General features: G+C 32.7%; 1 protein-coding gene across 13 annotated transcripts in view; it reads right to left on the reverse strand.

The window, feature by feature from the left end:
* LOC18423037 (serine/threonine-protein kinase BSK5) overlaps positions 1-3,413 on the reverse strand; it is a 38,773-nt gene extending 35,360 nt beyond the window's left edge. For 3 of the 13 annotated variants that reach the window (XM_020670485.2, XM_088871437.1, XM_088871436.1), the window contains exons 1-3: positions 3,369-3,413; positions 2,413-2,646; positions 1,651-1,848 (exon numbers count right to left, since the gene is read on the reverse strand). In XM_020670485.2, coding sequence (XP_020526144.1) covers positions 1,651-1,732 — 82 coding nt within the window. In that variant the 5' untranslated portion in view covers positions 1,733-1,848; positions 2,413-2,646; positions 3,369-3,413. Of the gene's footprint in view, positions 1-1,650; positions 1,849-1,899; positions 1,971-2,234; positions 2,647-2,836; positions 2,908-3,185; positions 3,260-3,368 lie in introns of all 13 variants that reach the window. The other 10 variants (XM_088871435.1, XM_088871429.1, XM_088871433.1 and 7 more) reach the window with 10 other exon arrangements.
* Between the last annotated feature and the right edge of the window lie 15,772 nt (positions 3,414-19,185).

Consider the following 19,185-nt stretch of genomic DNA (forward strand, 5'->3'; position numbering starts at 1 on the left):
ATCCAAATGTCTCTAACTACGTCACCTGTTGTCCATAGTTCAGCGCCAAACATCTATCAAAAATGGCTTCTGCATTCCTTTATTAGATAAAATAAACATATTTTTAGATATAATTTTGCAAACATCTTAAACAGTCAGAGGGCTGTAGAGAGAGATGGGGGTTGTTGGTCTCTAAAGATATCAGAATACCTGAAATAACTGTAAACCATTATGTGGTTCTATGCTTAAAATATAGCTATAAATATGTACCCCCTTTCTGGTAGTTAAAAAGAGTATAAAGTCCCGCACTTTTTTCTTTTTCTTTTTTTTTTTGAGAATGTTGACCATATATGTATTATACAATAAGATTACAAGCTCTACAATTAGGTGTCTGTATTTCTGTTACAAAGAAATAGATTTCGAGGAAATACACCATTTCCTGTGTTTGGGTTTGCATATCATAGGCAGGAAATGGAAACACAATACCTATGATCACCAAAAAATCGTGAAATTCATTTCACACGCTAAGGGTTGAGAAATCTGTTACGGTGCCTGACGGGTAATGTGAGTCATGTTGGACCTGCCAGAAAATATAACTATGATTTGGGGTCCAGTTAAAAAACCTAGCTCCCCCTCTCATACACAGATAGCCCTTCTCTCTCAACTCGCATCTCTCATAAACTCTAGCAGAGCCCTCTCAACAGGCAACTCCATGCCCCATAGTTTCTCTCCCTTTCCTGGGAAGACCCCCCCCCCCTCCCTGTCTCCCTCTAAGCCCTCTCTCAGTAATCCACCTCCTTTCTCTCTGTATCTCTCTATATGGAAACCAAGCTGAGCTTATGTATGCATCGTGACACTTACTTGACTGGGAGCTTGTTACATCAAAATGGAGAAACCCAACCCTAGTTTTTATGAAAACTCCAATAGTAACCACAATTAAGGAGATTTGGAGTCCTGCTGCTGCTTTTGAGCTGCGTCTAAACAATACAAGCCCATAACCCTAGTTCCCTTCTACTATTGCAAAAAATATAAGCTCGTAACTGTTTACTTGACTGTATTTTGTAAAAATAGTAGCTGGAAGCATCGACTCCTATCATAAAAGACAGTAACAGAAAAATAAACTAAATTGCAAGTCTTGGAACTTCATTTGAGCTATCATGGACTAAATGAGCACAAAAAGCCCTAATTTTTCTCCATTACAAAGAAGAAGCCCTAGAAATGGAAGCATAGACTGACCTTTGCGAAAGCTTTGGTTAAGAAACACGTAGCTATACCATTGAGAAGAAGAAAGGCCCAAAAATAATATTATGAGAATATTCTTCCAAGGGTGAAGCAGTTCAGCCTCTAATGTACTTCCTCATTTCAACAATTCATCAACTCAGCCAAATCAATTTCAATTTTCTCTAACAAAAGAATGTCTAAGAGCCATGTTTGAAGGAAAACTATCAATGCATACTACATCTTTGTAATGAAGGAAATGTATCGTGGCCATTAAAGTCAACCTTCTCCAGAAAAAAGTATTGCTGGATATTGCTTTCTTTACGTAGTTAATGAAAACCACCAATAGAATGTCTTAAGGTAGAGTAGCATGCATATAGTTAATACCAATTAAGCACAATTCAAAAATAAATAACAGGCAAAGGAGAAAGGCAATGTAAATCCATTACATACCAGCATCAGGAGCCTCAAGGACCGTCGAATTAAGCGGAGAAGTCCAGCAGCAAACAGTGAACTTAGAGCAGCTGGCTCCCATTCTTAATAAACCACAATTTACGTATGAATTTTAATCTGCTCTTCTTAGTTGCCTATTTTTTGTTTTCCTCGTCTTGATCACCTATTTTGCATCCCAATACTGAATTATTCATTCTTCTGTAAACAAATTATACACAATAGGCATAAGGCCAATGTCCTCCCATATACCTTGAGAAAGTGAATTTCACTAAAAATTTGGCACTTTGAACTTCGTCCTTTCTTCAAACAGTTTAGACCAACTATCAATAATCTCAAATAAAGAAATACACAAATTGTGAATACTAGATATCCAAGTTATATGGGTATCAATATACAAGTATATGCACACTACGAGAACAACCCCTGGTTCAATTCCCTTCAAGAAATCAGCTGAGTTCCCTTTAAAATTTACAGTTATGACAACCCACTGCTAAATCACACTCCTGTAACCAAAATTCTTTAAAATACTTAACCCACGGTCTATTTAAGAGCACATTAATTCTTCTGAAAACTTCACTACTTACAATTATGACAACCCACTGCTAAATCACACTCCTTTAACCATATTTCTTTAAAATACTCAGCTCACGGTCCATTTAAGAGCACATGAATTCTTCTGAAAACTTCACTACTCTCCTTGGAACCCTTGAAGGGAAACAGAACCTCAGGGAAAGGCAGAAACAAGCATATAAATCAAATCACCTGCAAACCCCTTTGGGTTCAAAGTTATGCTAAGAATTCACTATCAAGCTCACTTTCAGGCCTTCTCCCCACTGTTTCCCCAATACTTCAGTTTCCACTTCCCTTGAATGATATGAAACTTAAGGAAGATGGCCTCAGATTCCCTTTCAATTTGGAAAATGCAGAGATCACAACACTTTAAATAATCTTACTTTTATGAAGTATTTCTCTCTCTCAAGTCCTCAATTGACCAAGCTGCAAAGTTAACAAAACAGATTGATCCATCGGAAATGGTGAAAAAGATAGGATGAAAGACTCTAATTCAAATATCTTATAATCAATAAGAACTCTTCTAACACAATTCGCCAGAACTAATTTAGCTTAGACTGAGGAACAAAGAAAATTTATAAAGAAATCGAATTTGAGAAAATTTTCATCAAACTACCTTTCAGATGGCTTCTCCGAAGCTGAAAATAATCAAAATTAGAAAATCAACGGGTCTCATCAAAGGAAAACCTAAATAATTTGTTTCAAAATTAGCTTGTTTTTCAATTCTCCAAGTGATAACTTGCTTCCCCTCCTCCATAAAAAACAAAAAAAGACAGGATTTCATCTGTTTAATCACGCTTTATTCTCTAATTTTCAATGTGGAAAAAGCCCGAGCTGAGAAGTACACAAAGAGAGACCTCAATATAGAAATCGACAAATCGTTAAAAGGAGCTGACGAGAGAGAAGCCGAGAGAGATTTAAAGAACCTGGAGAGATAATTGAAACCTAGAGAGAGAAAAGCGAACCTGATTCAGACGATAGAGAGAGAATAACCATGAATAGATAGAATTTCAAGGAGCCTAAAGATAGAGCTAAAGGGCTGCAGAGAGAGAGTTAAGGAACTGGATTTAGAGAAAGAGAGAATGTACTGATAAGATAAATAAAGTTAAGGAATTGTAGAGAGAGAATTAAAACCCAGAGAGAGAAACCTGATGCAGTCGATGCGGTATCATCCCCATGCATCCCCCACTTCCTGCATCAAATTCGCTGTAAAGACCTGTATTTATTCCTGTCAAATGACAAACATAGCCCAGTCGTTTATTAAAATGACTAAAACATCCCAGGTCGTGCAAGAAGTGGCGAATCACGCCTTTTAAATGACTTTTCAAGCTATCCACTTGATAATTCCTCTAAAACATTTACTATGGTTGGTAAAAGACACAAAAAGCTCTCACCTTTTGCGTAAAGTACAAAGACACTTCAAACCTTCCAAAAATAATTAAGGGCACGCACGCCTTGTTCGTGTCACGTAAAACACAATCCTTTCTTGTAGTCCGATAGGAGAATATTTTCGTCTCAATTAGAAATTGATTGGTGTGAAAAGATGTAATGAGATTAATTAGTGTGAAAATATTTTCACACCTAATCATGATAAAATTCTTTCACATAAATTTATTTTTTGAAAAAATTTCACATGAAACAAAGATGCCTTACAACTTAAGTGCTCATATTGACTTATAAATTTAATGTTCAAGTTTGTGATTATATAAAAAAAGTCAACATGAAGACTTTACAAACCTTAGAATGTCAATTATAGCATAAGAGGCTTGCTGACTCCCTCCATGGCAAAGCAATATGCTATAGCAATCTTTTCTATGCTAACATGGTTGAATGAGCTTGCAATGTATTTGATTTCATACAATATGGTTTGTAAGTCTCATGGAACTATTGTTTATCACTTACAAACATATAACTTGTGCTTGTTTGGCAGTAGTTTCAGAACCGGTTCTAGAAAGGGGGATAAAATGGAAGCCAGCACTTCCATGACTCCTATAATGGAAATGTTTAGTGGTTTTGACTTCGGAAGCCAAAACTTCATTGAAACACACATGCTTTTATGAATCTCCATCAACCACCGCATATCGATGTCTATTATAGACTAAAGACTTCCTTATGGATTATCGACTAAAGATTTTCTGGTGCTCCTCGGCTTCTACTTCATTTGCAGTGCGATTGCTCCTGAGACTAAGTCCAGATGTCTCTTCCCAAGTGATCTCTAACTACCATCAAAATTGGAACTTATGACCCTGATTTTCAAAAAAACTACCATCAAAATCGGATCTTAGGAGACCACTCAATGGTGGGTCCATTTGTTTGACTAAAAACAATTAAAATATTCCTTAGTGAATTGTATTTCAAGATTGAACCAGTTTGCTACTCCCATAACAACAAAAGACTAATTCAATGGCATGTGGGGCTTTGACCTTGATGGCCCAAGTCTTGAGTGGCTCAAACCTTTACTTTGGCATAAAAAGGTCATGAATATCTCAAGACGTGATATTCAGTGAAATACGAAGTCCGAAATATTTCTTAAAATTCGTATAGAGAATGATGCACCCGAGTCATCTGATTTTACTATTCGAGATTTTTATGATCTATATGAGCAAAAAACAACAATACATTGCCATAAACTTAGGCCAAGGAAAGTAACCGTTGGTATGATCCAAAAGAAACACGAGTCTACATTAGGGTTAATCATAAGCAGCCAAAAGCGTTTATTTTTCTTTCTTTTTTTTTTTTATTATTTTGTTTTTTATAAACACCCCTCGCAAAAGCATGAATCAAGGGGATGCGTCTTTACTTCAAGCATGTTTTTTGCTAGACATCTTGAACATTGAGACTCAAGCCGGTATCTATTTAATACCCACCCAAATGTCTCCTCAATTAGGTAAATGCCCCTATTAATTTGAACACTTACTCGCGTTACTCTATCCCAAATGCCCTATAAGTTCAGGATTCATGATATGTTTTGACCTAAGTACCCAACTCACCAACTTCTAAAGTCATGTGACTCATTTGAAACTTTAACTTTTTATTTTTTGTACTTTTTTTTCCCAGTTGATAACGATGGGGCAACATAAGTTACCATACTAAAGAGCTAAAATGTCACCAATTTAGAAATTTATAGGTTTGGAAGTTGGAAATTTATCAAAGGAAAGCTTTCTTGGATTCTTCTTTTTATGCAAAATTTTATAAACAAAATCAAGAATATCATGGTCAAGATAAATGTTTGTCATTATATTCATAAGTGACCAAAAATAATTGGGAAAAGTTGGCGACCTAGAAAATTTAAGGAGTCATACGTTATTTTAGCAAAAGATTGAGGATACAAAAGTAATTTGAGCGTGTGTGCGCAGCGCCTTTATTCGGGGCCCCCCAAGGAGGGGGTTGAAAGCGTGGCCGCATTTAAGGGCGTTGGCTTCGCCCCCACCAACCCTCACGCCTTTCATTATGTCCTAAATTACCAAACTGCCCCAATGTTTTCTACAAATAACTCATGAAGACACAATATTTCTAATGCCCTTCGTTTTCGCCTTTAAACAAAAAAAAAAAAATTGATGATGCACTACAAGCACTTGGCTTTGATTGAGATCACACTGGACCCACAGGTTGAATCGGTTGGATCACTTATCAATATCTTTGTTAGTTTGGTTCAAAGGAAAATTGAATTTGAGAAATCCTGTCAAAATCATTCTTTGACCAATTTTGATTGGTTATACTATATAGTTTTGACCAATGCGATTAAATACATAAAAATTAGCAAAATTGTTATTTGTTGTATATTTAAAGTGTTATTTCTATTTTATTTTTATTATTTTCAAATCTAGTTTAACTGCATTTAAATAAATCTTGACTATACCAGACTCATCATTAATTTAGTGGCTCACCTGATCTAAAAAACATTGAACCGGAATACTTGTAAAACACATAGTGCTACCATTGAATACTAATATTGCTCCTCTAGGGGTTTTGTATTTTCTGCTTAGGTCTAGATTTCAAACAGTTTGTTAGCACCTCCCATGTCAACAACAAGCATTTGAAGTTTGTTAGCGGGGAGCTGCTAGCAAATTGCTTAAAATCCAAATGCTACATAAAATATTTTTCATCCACGTAAACATGCATGATTCTATCACAATAATAGGTGGTATAATATTGGTCGATAAGAATTAGAATAAACATAAGGATATATTGATAGATTTTTTTATGAGGATAAAGCAATAAGTATTCAAATTTTTGCTATGAGGAAATATGGAACTAACTCTATTGAACAAGGGTTGCAACACTGATGTCTAAAATCAGCATATTAACTTGTATTCGTGAAAGATAAATAGCAAGAAGAAGATTTATTGAGAAAGGGGTTGGGACGTAGTGGTAGCACCCCTCATATATTAGTTGTACGTTGTAACTTTCATTTTCACTGACACCTAAAAAAAAATTGCTTACCATTTAAAAAACAGGTATGAGCCTGTATTCTCCATTGAATTACCCAAATAAAACAAAAAATATTTTCTGTTCCTTGCTGTAAAACATTTTGCAGGTTTTATATGAATGTTTCTATGGTCTATTTGGTGCCACATGTGTACTTTCATTTTTTGTTTTCAACTCTCCATCATCTCCAAAATTGGTAGTGAAATGTTTAATAAATATTGAAAAATATTCCATGACATGACTGAAATTGACAAGTAGAACTTGGGTTATATTCTACCAACCCACTTTAAAAGATACATGCCTAAAACCATGGCAATAAATTCATTTATACTTCTATCTTGAGCATAATCTCCAAAATAATTTTATTTTCTTCAGTCAACACCATAAGGTTTCCAACGAGCGAAATTATTTTCTCAAAAAAAAAAAAAAAATGACCCCAAATATTCAAAGCCAGGACATGTGGATAATAATTGATAAAGAAAAGGTTTATTTTTTCATACAAGGAGCTGGGGCACTTTGATCATTTGAACAAAACATGAAGGGCATATATGTCATTAAGCTCCATGATCATGGGCTCATGGATCTCTGGTCGGGGTTCTACCGAGCTCAATGTGACAACGAACCCAGCCCATGCCAGGTAGGCTCGGTTGGAAGGGCTCAACAAAGTGGAAAGACATAACATACACAAGTGGGGTATGCCATTTGGTGCACACGACCCACCATCCTTTATCCGTGATGAGGGATTCAATTTAAACAATGTTTCCAAAAAAGGGACACCTAGATTGTCTATTGGAAAATCGCTTTAGATCGTGTGGTCTAGATCAATGATATGACTGAGTAAATCAACAATAAAGGATTAAAAAAATAGAGAACAAAATAAAGATTTTAAAAAAATGTGATACCTAGATTAGCCAAATCCTCGACAAAACCAACAAGTTATATCAAAGAACTGGCCGTTTCTTATAAGGAACTAGCCGGTTCTCAATATATAGTGGCAGACCAGCCCCACCATTCCCTGTCCCGGATCGTGAGAATCCGATCAGAATCACCATCTTTTAGAAAGTAGCGCTCAATTAACATTTAGCTGAGGTTAATCCTTACCGATGCAATAAGGAACAAAAGGTGGACATCATTGTAGAGCAACAGATGCCATACTACACATCGTGGGTAGGGTGCCTTGTTAGAATTTCAAAAGGGATTATATATTATAATTGTTTATTTTTTATACAAAAAAGATTACAATCATCCTTGGCCATCAGATAATAAATCGGGTGGTTTGGAATGTGCCACTTCTTCTAACAAAGTTTGAAAATATTTTTATTGAACTTCAAGTGCATTCAAACCCCCAATTGCCCGATTTTGCATAATAGGTGACTGTAATTTCATGTACCCAAAGATGAAAAGTGTTATTGAAATGTTTGAACTTAAAAGGTTGTTGCAAAAGGGTTTACTGTAATCCTTTTCACAAGAAAAACCGTGGGTCATCACCGCTCAATCAACAGTTCGATGGTCGAAGACCGGGAATGGGGCCTAGCACTCGTAATCGTTTCCTCGCGGTTGGGTCTCCTCTCTCGCTCACAATTACTGTCCGGCTATTGACTGATGGTGAGACCTTGAGTGACATGACTATGGATTTTCCATAGTCATGATAAAATAGAGCATATTATCTCATGTGAAGTCATATTTTACTTGGATATATTCTATGTTCAGTTCTTCAATTTCAGCCATTTGAGTTTTAGCCTAGTGGTTTAGTTTGAGTGAGGAAGGTTAAGGGCTCAAATCTTTAGATTCGTCTCAAAAACCACATACAATAAATTTTAACCCTTTTTTTTATTGAATCATTTTTTGTTGTAGAATTTGAATTATAACACAAGGAATGGTCACAGTCATAAATTCGAGTCATAACACAATGAATGGTCACAGCCATAATTGAAAGTTAATGGGGAATTTTTATATGACATTTTCCTTTTTGGTTTCTTGTTCATGGTTATTGATGTTTTTTAAACATTTTTTTTGTTAGTTTTTGTGGAAGAACCATAAAATTCAAGGTCTACATTTATTTTCGGTAAAATTTTTAAAATATCTCATACATTTTTTTAATTTGAAAAATTTTCCGAAATGTTTTATTTCTTATGTTAATGTCCCATTACAATACATCTTAACTTTTTATTTTATATTTTTATATATACATTGGATTGAGTTCAAATTTGGATGCACATACTTTTCACCATTATGCACCTGTAAAAAATATAAAAATATTAATTTTAGGTACATGACAAAAGTGGCAAAATACCCTAAATTTTGTATATGATATTATGATAATAGTTATTTATTCTTTATATTTCTTACAGATGCATGATGGTGAGAAGTGTAGGCACGCAAAATTTGAGCTCAATCTGAAATATAGACAAAAATAAAATTATCATAGTAAATATGCTCTTAAAAAGCATGACATATATATAAAGTATAAATATAGAAGATATTTACATGAATTTTCCTTGTATCTTAACATTATATCGAAATGAATAATAGAGTTAATCGTGAGTGACCATCCTTTATCTTTTAACTAATTCATGGAGTCCAAGGGATTTAGCTATTATGTATTTGATAATAGGATAAAGACTCAATTCTTCAGTCAAAATTTATATTTAATTGTTGAAAATAGTTAGTTTTAATAAACTAATAATAACACATGTTGACAAGTACGATCCACTTAAAATGATAAATATTAAGGTGAAAGGGACAGTAAGGAGTAGAAATAAGAAAAGCAAACACAAGAATAATAAATTAGGAAGTAAGGGAGTTTAGGTCAATGAGATTGTAAAGCAAGTAATGACAACGATAGTACTTTAATTGTTAATTGTTGTAGCGTTTACTTCAAGTTAAATGAATTGAAAAGAGGGACTGGTGAGAGAGAGAGGAGAGAAACAACTAATGCAAGCAGGAGAAGAGAGAGAGTAAACTAAAGTAAGCAAGAGGATGAGAGAGATAGCATGCTAAATTGAGTAAGGGTGTTGATGGTTATAGCAGTAAGATATTAAATTTATTATCTTATGGATTATAAGATATTGAGTTTTATATTTTATAGAATTATAATTGTAATGAGATTTATTTTTTAAAAGACAAGAATTGTAGCTTTATAAATATCTGGTAAACCAGAGTAATCCTCATAGAAGTATTGATTTACGTTCTGTAGATGCAGGCATCATTGCCAAATATATGTTGTGTTGATCTATTCTCTCCTCTTCCCTATTTCGTTTATTGAAACTTCGACAAAGGGGACTAGTAAAAGAAAGGTAATGTATAAGCAAAAAGGACAAATGAGAGAGATGGTGCCAACCATTTTAAGCAAGAGGACTGATGAGAAAAAGAGGGTGTCAACTAATTTAAGCAAGAGGATTAGAGAGAGAAAGAGATAGTCAAATAGTGTAAGAAAGAGATGAGCGCGAAAGAAAACACTGTTTCATGCTTTCCACGTTTTATAATAAACATGCCCCCTAATCTTGCAACCTTATCGTTTTTAACTGTACCTTTCCCTTAAATGTGTCGACTTAAACCCACTATTGTGACTCATAACCCTTATTGTAAATTGGCATCACACTGTTCAACAATATCATCTTACGTAGAATAAGGGATATGTTTCTTAATATTTTTTGTTTTTTAATGAATAAGGGTAACTTGCTATTGACCTATGGACACTCTAGAGAAGCAAACTTATGCAAAGATCAAAAGTTATTTCATCATAGGCTTGGCCGAGGCCCAAGGGGTCCTGTCCAGGTCAAGCCCGAGGCTCGGTGGGCTGGCCCAACCTGGTCCTGGTTTAGTTTGTGTCGATCTGGGTCTAATGGAAATTTGAAAAAAAATAAAAAGTAAGGCTTCTGGCCCAGGCTTGGCCCTTGAACTAGATTCCACGGCCGAGTTGGGGTCTTTGCCACACCTAGCCATGTGGCCTAGACTATTACTAGTCCTATCTTGCACTTTATCCTGTCCAACAGTGTTTAAAAAATCGCCTGAGAACCACTATGAGATTGTTTTAAGTACCCCCACAAAATTGTTCACTATAAAAAAGTATATTTTTGCGAGTAACATTTCACTCAAAACAATGTGTTTATATTGATTTGAGAATATAAAACCTTAATTAAACGTTTTAAACAACCAAAGTTTTGAATTTACATTTTTATTTTTTTTAAAAAAACTACTAAACAAATCTGTCCAACTTAAAAGTAGTGGGTGACTGGTTCAATCCACGAATCCAACTTTTAGGGCACTGGCTTTTAGTCTCCACTATCTTGTACTCGGATAATATGCAAAGATTTGCGTAGAATGAATGACTAATCAAATATTAGATCTTGGCTTTCACAAGACTTCAAGTCTAGCTACAAAGTTTATTCTTCTGACGGAATTATGATAACTCCATTATCTGCAAACCAAATGGGAAGGGCAAATAATCTCTTAAGTCGATTTACAGGTCTATCACCATATATTTTTGTTCCATTTATTCTTTTTTTTTTCTTTCTTTCTTTCTTTTGAATGTTAATTTAAAGGAATAAGGTGCCAACCTTATATTGAAGTAAGATGCACCTTAAAAACCCATTGAAAAAGGTTGTTTCATTGCTAGAAAAATTTCCAATTGATCATCGTCGCCTCTATATATGTGGATATGAAAAAAAATATTCAGAACTTAAAATTGGTCCATCTTATAACACAGTATCTAGACCGTTTATTTTCAAGGTTTTTGAGTGCTCATATATCTACTAGATTTGCACTATTTTTTGTACTTTCAATTTCATTATAGGGGTGAAAAATAAACTTTTAGGCCATGTTAAGAGTTTTGGCATCGAAAATACATCATTTAATAAGATTTTGGAATGCACCTTACCGTGATTCTTTAAAGGTTGACACCTTATACAAACCTCACCCTAACTTAAAACCTCAGTAGAAGTAGTTGTGGTTCCATCCATAAATACTTGCTATTCCTAATGCAAGTCCCTAATCATTCTTACAATGGCTTTTAAATCCACCTAAAAATCATTAGATGATTAAATAAATTGGATTTGAGTTCTTCAACGCTTAGATCTTGTAGTTTGAAAATTGGATGATCCATGTTCAATATTGAGATTTATTTTTTTTCATGTACGGAGCGTGCATTTTGAAATTTGAATTTTTGTTTTCTAAAGTTGGTTACTAGGTTAAAGACTTGTATCCCTAGGGTTTGAGGGGTCAAAAAAATACGCCAAGCTTAAGTTTGACCCCATGGAGAAAATGAACAGCATGCTCCCATGGGAGCTGCGTATCTTTACACATCGTCAATCACTTATTTGGATTGTCTGGGATATCTTTTTCTTGGAAACACGATTCTGTCTCTAAAATTTTTTAGATATTTTCCATCTCTAAAATTTTATCTAAAATTTAAATATACTCCCTTTCAAAAACTTAATTTTTGAAATAGTTTTTCTTTCTAAAATTTTTATATACTTTCTCTTTCTTAAATTTTATATGGTTTCTCTCTCTAAAACTTAAAATTTGAGATGATTTCTCTCTATAAATTTTTTGAGATAGTTTGTCTCTCTAAACTATTTTAAATTGTTTATCTTTCTAAACAATTTCAGGTAGTTTCTCACTCTAAAATATGATATAGTTTCTCTCTCTAAAATTTGAAGCCACTTTCTCTATCTAAAATTTAAAATGTGAGATAATTTATTTCTAAAAATTTTAAGATAGTTTCTCCCTTTGAAAATTTTTAGGGACTTTCTCACTCTAAAATTTGATATAGTTACGCTCTCTCAAATTTTAAGATGCTTTCTCTCTCTAAAACTTAACTTTTGAGATAGTTTATCTCTCTATAATTTTCAGGCAAATTTTCTCTCTAAAATTTTAATATATATTCTCTCTCTAAAAATTAAAATTTGAGATAGTTTTTCTGTCTAAAATTTTTCAAATAGTTTATCTATCTAAAAAATTTAGGTACTTTCTCTATCTAAAATTTGATACAATTTATCTCTCTAAAGTTTTAAGATATTTTTTTCTCTAAAACTTAAAATTTGAGATAATTTATCTCTCTACAATTTCCAAATAGTTTATCTCTCTAAAATTTTAATATACTTTCTCTCTCTAAAACTTAAAATTTGAGATTCTATCTAATTTTTTTAAAAAATAGTTTCTCTATCTAAATGTTTTAAGTATTTTCTCTATCTAAAATTTGATATAGTTTCTCTATCTAAAGTTTTAATATATTTTCTCTCTCTAAAATTTAAAATCAGAGATAGCTTTTCTCTGTAAAAGTTTTATGGTAGTTTCTCTATCTAAATGTTTTGAGATTTATCTTTAGAAAAATTTAACTAGTTCCTCTCTCTAAAGTTTAATATAGTTTATCTCTCTAAAATTTTTAAGATACTTTCTCTCTCTAAAATTTTAATACAGTATTCCTATAACTTAAAATTTGATATAGTTTCTCTCTCTAATTTGAGATAATTTATCTCACTAAAAAATTTGTATATTTTTTCTCTCTAAAAAAATTCGTATACTTTCTCTCTCTCTCTAAAATTTGATATGGTTTCCCACTCTAAAATTTTAATATTGTTCTATCTCTTTAAATTTTGATATAGTTTATCTTTTAAAAAATTTAATAATTTGTTGTTCTTAAGCAGCAAAATGGATCATTTCCATGAAATGTCAATTCCACCTATTTTGATGGAATTGAGATTCCCAAAATTTAGGCTTAAAATGAGCATTAAAGAATCCCACGAAAATCTCAATTTCAACATAAATGACAATACGAAGTAAACCAAATATGATTGGCTCAGCTTTTCTAGGAAAAGCGAGTCCTGGAAACATAAATCCAATAAGCCACACGGGTCTTAAACGCTTTAATTTTTATCACGTCACGATTTGTACACTATTTTGTCCAGGTTACGTAGGAATGGAACTTTAGACTTTGGGCTATGAAAACCAAACCTCTACCATCTTGACCCAAGCCCGATTTATGAAATAAGGTTTTTCCGGTCAACAAATGTATTTTTTTTAGGTGAATTACTCATCTATATTGTAAATCTAAACCAAGATGAGCATGAATCTCAAAAATAAAAAAGAAAAGAAAAGGGTTTTTTTTTTATATTTTTAAGATAATATTACACATATATTTTTAGGATGTGGTTTCTATAAGGTTGCAACCTTAAAAATTCAATTAAGGCACCTCCAAATTTTATCATGCAATTTTGGTGTAAAAAATTGTTAGGATTATCTCAATATTTATTTTTGCATCCAATTATAAAATTTTAAACTCCAATAATGGTTAAAATCACGTTGATTTATAAACATATTAAAATATTGAAAATGGATGATCTAGATAGTGTGTTGCAAGATGCACTATTTATGGGACTCAAAATCTTCTTTTTTTTTCATATGTATACATCTTGATGTTGCGATGATTAATTAGCAAGTTCTTCAGCATTAAAACAACATTTTTCGATGGATTTTTGAGACACATTTGTACATCTACATTTTACGGTTGCAAACTTATATAATTTTTTCCCATATTTTTAATATGTACATTATTTAAAGTTTACCTAAATATTTTTTGTTATTACACGCAATTTTTCTAAAATGACCAAACAAGCCATAATTCGCATATTCAAGATCATTGATCACTTTTAAAATTAAGTTTTTGTTCACAATTTTTTCCTCGAGCATATTTTTATTTTCAGATTTTGAAAATCATAAATTTGGGATTTTAAAAATCTGAAAATGCTCCTGACCCTAAGCCATGTAAGATGAGGAGTATTTTTTTACTTTGAAAATCTGAAATTTGTTATTTTAAAATTTTGGAAATCAGAAACTGCTTATGGAAAAAACCTCTACAAGCATTTTGGGATTTTTAGAATATGGAAATTAAAAAAATTCAGATTTTGAAAATCCGAAAATGCTCCTTGCACTAAAATTTCAAACAAATTGGACAAATAAATGTTCGAATTTTGATAATCATAAATTTCAAATAATTTTGGGGCTTAGAAAATATGAAAAAGGGCAATTTCAATAATAGTAATAATAATAATAATAATAAATTGGGTATTAACGTAAATTTTAAACTTTAGATATTAAGTATCACCACCACCCGATGGCACGGGATCAACGATCAATCTTCAATCTCAATGTAGGGAAAACAATTTTAGGCCAAACCCTTCAATAAAACTTTGAACTCCTATTGAACATAAATCTCAAACTTAAGTATTAGTACTACCCATAAAACCTATTTTAAGAAAAATAACATCTACTTTCTTCTACCCAACCTTTAGATCATTACAAAGCAAGATGGGACAGAGAGAGCTCTAACCCTCAGATCATCACAAAGCAAGAGAGAGAGAGAGTTCTATCTAAGTGGGGGGGGCGCCCTCTAATTTTTCATAAGAGAGAAAGAGCTTTATTTCCTCAGTGGGGTGTCCCATTTATTTTGGCATTTTAATGAAATATATAAATATTAGAGAGAAAAGAGAGATTTTTGGTATAGAGATTTATGGGCATAGGGTCATCTTTTTATAATGCAAAAATATGATTAAGGTTTTTCATGACTCTGATGAGGTTGAATATGTACTATTGATCTTGGGTGACTTGTGGTGAGAGATTTGAACCCTCCATTCCATAGACCAGCCATCAACATCATATGGAAGGTGCTACAATCTTTATCTCCTACTTCCTAAACTATTTATCATCAATATAAATTAAACAACTTAATTTAAACATAATATCGTGCTTACAAAAAATATGCGCGAGCCTCCTCGTACTTTTAAAAAATCTATTCAAAGCTTTCTTAAGGCAAAGGCTTTTTAAAACATCACAAACCTTTTTCTACAAGCCAAAGCTTGATCCAACAAAATTTGAAAGCTCATTGGGGTGAGGTGTGCCACCCTGGGTGGCACTCATGGGCCCCATCCACAATGCAATATTAGGCCCATATTGGGCCTCCCATGTAATAATCAAATTAATTAAAATATTATATATTTTTTTAAAAGTCATAAAACTCAATTATAATAGTTGAATCATTCTAAAATCAATATCTCTGTTTTTATAAGTTCAAATTTGATAAATAAAATATCTAGAGATCTAGAAAAATTCAAATAACAAATCTACAAATCATATATCACTAAAACAAAAATAATTAAATTCATTAGATGGGAAAATGATCCATATAGTCTAAGAATTAAATAAATAAATATTTGGGCACTTCACCTTCAAATGTGGAGCTTTCTCAAACCGATCCAGTGTTGCCCATGACCCACAATCCATGTAATGGTTAATTAGTGGTTCACCAAAGTATAGCTAATGGGCAAGGGGTAACAGTCCCAATTTGTGAATAACAGGTTCTCCCCTAGAGACGTACCAATGTCATCCAAACTTGATGCGACCACATCTCATATGACGCATAGGGGTATATATCGCACATGCATAAGCTTCACCCTGAAAGGTGATTTACTTTCCTGAAACGACTATCATATATGTATATCGTATGTTGGTGCATGGAGAGGGTTTTGGCCACGTATTTGAAGGCTACCATACCATCACACACAAGGGTCACACAGTCATTCGTCTCACTCATCCGGACATACTAAGACCTCTTCAAGATACAACTTCTTATAACCTTTATCATATAGTTTTCTATGCCTAGTTAACGTACTTTTTTCCCAACCTTTTTGGCCTAGTTCATAGAGCTTAGTTCTGTATCAGCAAATGTTATTTGCTTTGTATGGTCCACGAAGGACCACACTCCCATTGAGATCACGTTCCATTATATAAAAAATATTTAGGAAAAATTATGTACATATCTGTTATAGTTTATGTTATTACCAAAATACCACTGGAATGTCCCCTTTTATCACTTTATAACAAAGTTTTTTTAAAAATAATTTTTTACTCTTTTTCAGTTTTTGAACAACGAAATGACTAGATTTTCGGTTGGTCAAAAACTGAAAATAAGCTAATTTCAGTTATTGAACAATAAAAAATAGTGAGGCTCGTTTAAGCTTTTGGAATAGGCAGATTTGGTTGTTCAACAACCGAAAATAATAAAATATAACATTTTCGGTTGTTGAACAACAAAAAATAAGAAGTGCAAATTCCAAACTTCTGTCATATTTTCGGTTGTTGAACAATCGAAAATAAGAATGCAAATTCCAAGCTTCTGTCCTATTTTCTGTTGTTCAACAACCGATAATAATAATAATGCAAATTCGAAGCTTCTGCCTATTTTCAGTTGTTAAAAAACCGAAAAAAAGGTAAAAAAGTATTTTTTAAAAAAATTCGTTATGAAGTGAAAAAACAGACATTGCAGTAATAAATGAAACTATTTGGTATTTGATGATAACATAAACTATAATGAATATAATTTTCGCAAATATTTATTACAAGCACTCATAAGGCCTTTAACAACCATACTCACCCAACACATATGTCCTTAACCCACTAAATTACCCCCAGACAAGATTGTTAATGGAAACACTATAGATCTATTAAGAGAAAATATCAAGAGTAACATGTTTAACCATGAATCTAAACCCAAACCTTCGATATTGTAAACCCTATTTTCTCTCACTTTATCTCTGCCATAAATATCTTACAAATCCCTTCTAGATCTTCCTCTACAATTGAAAACCCATCGAACCTGAAATCTTAACATTCACTCATTGTTGGGTAAAATAAAATAATTAAAAAATCACAAAAAATGAATAAAATGTGAAGAAGTTTTATTTTATTTTATTTTATGTTCGGTAATCATTTTATACACATACACATTTTTTTTCTTTTTTATATATATTCTATAGATTGGTCAATGTTGCATTCGCAGGCATCCAAATAATAGTCGTCGATTAGGAAACAAACATAGTTTTTGCGGTCATATTGAAACTCAAACTCCCTCTACATTCATTTGCTTGTTAGTTTACATCAATAATATTAAAGCATTTATGCATATATAGAATAATAATGTTAAGAGTATATATTGAATATTTTATGCTTTTTATATCACAAACTAGAATCTCCCTTAACAATAGTTTTCAATAGCATGTTATTTCTAGAGTAATTACGTAGACCCAAAAGTTTTTGCTTAAATACGAAATGCTCTATTTATAAGAAAAAATTACAAATAAAATCGATCAATAGTTTTTTTTTTTTTTCCAAAATTACTATTCGATCAAATGATGAAATCCTTGATTTGAATTTAATTAATTAATTTATTTAGTTTTTTTGTTAGTAGGGCAGTGCTCCTAGATTTAGGGTTGGGCCTACTAACGGAAAAACTATAAAAAAAAGGTAAAATTTGGACTGATGATGTCCTCGAACCGAGAGTTACTTCGGGATAATATTAAAAACAATGAGTTGACCGACGTTCTTTGTAATTTATGCCTATAAATAGAGTATTTCGTATTTAAAAAAAAAAATTAAGATCCATACGTAAATCACTCTTATTTCTAACTATGAAAAAAACTACGGGGTTAAAACATGCAACCCATGTTCTCCTACTAGTACCATTATGATCCCCACGACGATTGCCCTTTACTTCCCCAGCAAAGGTGTGGAGAGAGGAGCAAATGGATTTTCCTTTGCCAAAAAACTTTAAGCAAAACGAGCCCCCATGTCTATGATCATAATATCAAGTAACCCCTGGGTTTATGGAAAGCCCATAGAACATTATTAAGTTTTTTAAAAAAGAGTATTTACATATGGACCGAGTGATTTTATCAAAATTATTTTTTGGTCCATAAGTTTTTATTTTTAATATGGAAGTCCTATCTCAACTTTTTTTTATTTTTATTTTTCAACTTTGCCCCTAGTCTGACATTGCAAATATTGGACTGCCTATTAATTTTTCTTTTTACTCATGGGGCAATCCGACGTCAACAAAATTGAACCCCCTATTTGTAGGGCGGTGGTCCATGTTAGCCACAATCATTACAACTATCCAAACATTGCGTTACTCGTGACAAAGGCAAATGGATATTTCAAACAAGACAAGCCCCTACCGTTTTTTTAGATAGATTAGGGAGTTTTTTTTTAAGGTGTAAACCGTTTTTCCAGATAGATCAGGGAGATGTTTCAAACAAGACAAGCCCCTACCCGGTTTTTTAAATAGATTAAGGAGTTTTTTTGAAGGTGTACGCCATTTTTCCAAGTAGATTAGGGAGTTAGTTTTTTTGAAGGTATTAGATGGTGGTGTCAATAAGATTGGATTTTTGAAATAGATTAGGGAGTTAGTTTTTTTTAATGCGTCACTACGATTGAAAACCACGGTAACTACATATAGGGATGCTACCACAACGACTCAGCCCCTTTCCTAACATCCGATGGGTTAGAAAAGGAAAAAATACATTAAAAGATGTATGATGTTATACTGCATCATAGCATAGTAGGACTTTTAAGTGTGGGGTAGTTTGATGTTTGATTCGACTATATCATAATAAATGGACTTTTTAGTGTAAGATGGTTTGAAGTACTGCCTTAACACGATTTGATGTTGGCAACATCCGACTAGAGACAAAGTTGAAAAAAAAA

Source organism: Amborella trichopoda, chromosome 7, assembly GCF_054954075.1.
Source record: "Amborella trichopoda isolate Santa Cruz 75 chromosome 7, AtrichopodaSantaCruz75HAP2 v2.0, whole genome shotgun sequence".
Lineage (NCBI taxonomy): Eukaryota > Viridiplantae > Streptophyta > Magnoliopsida > Amborellales > Amborellaceae > Amborella > Amborella trichopoda.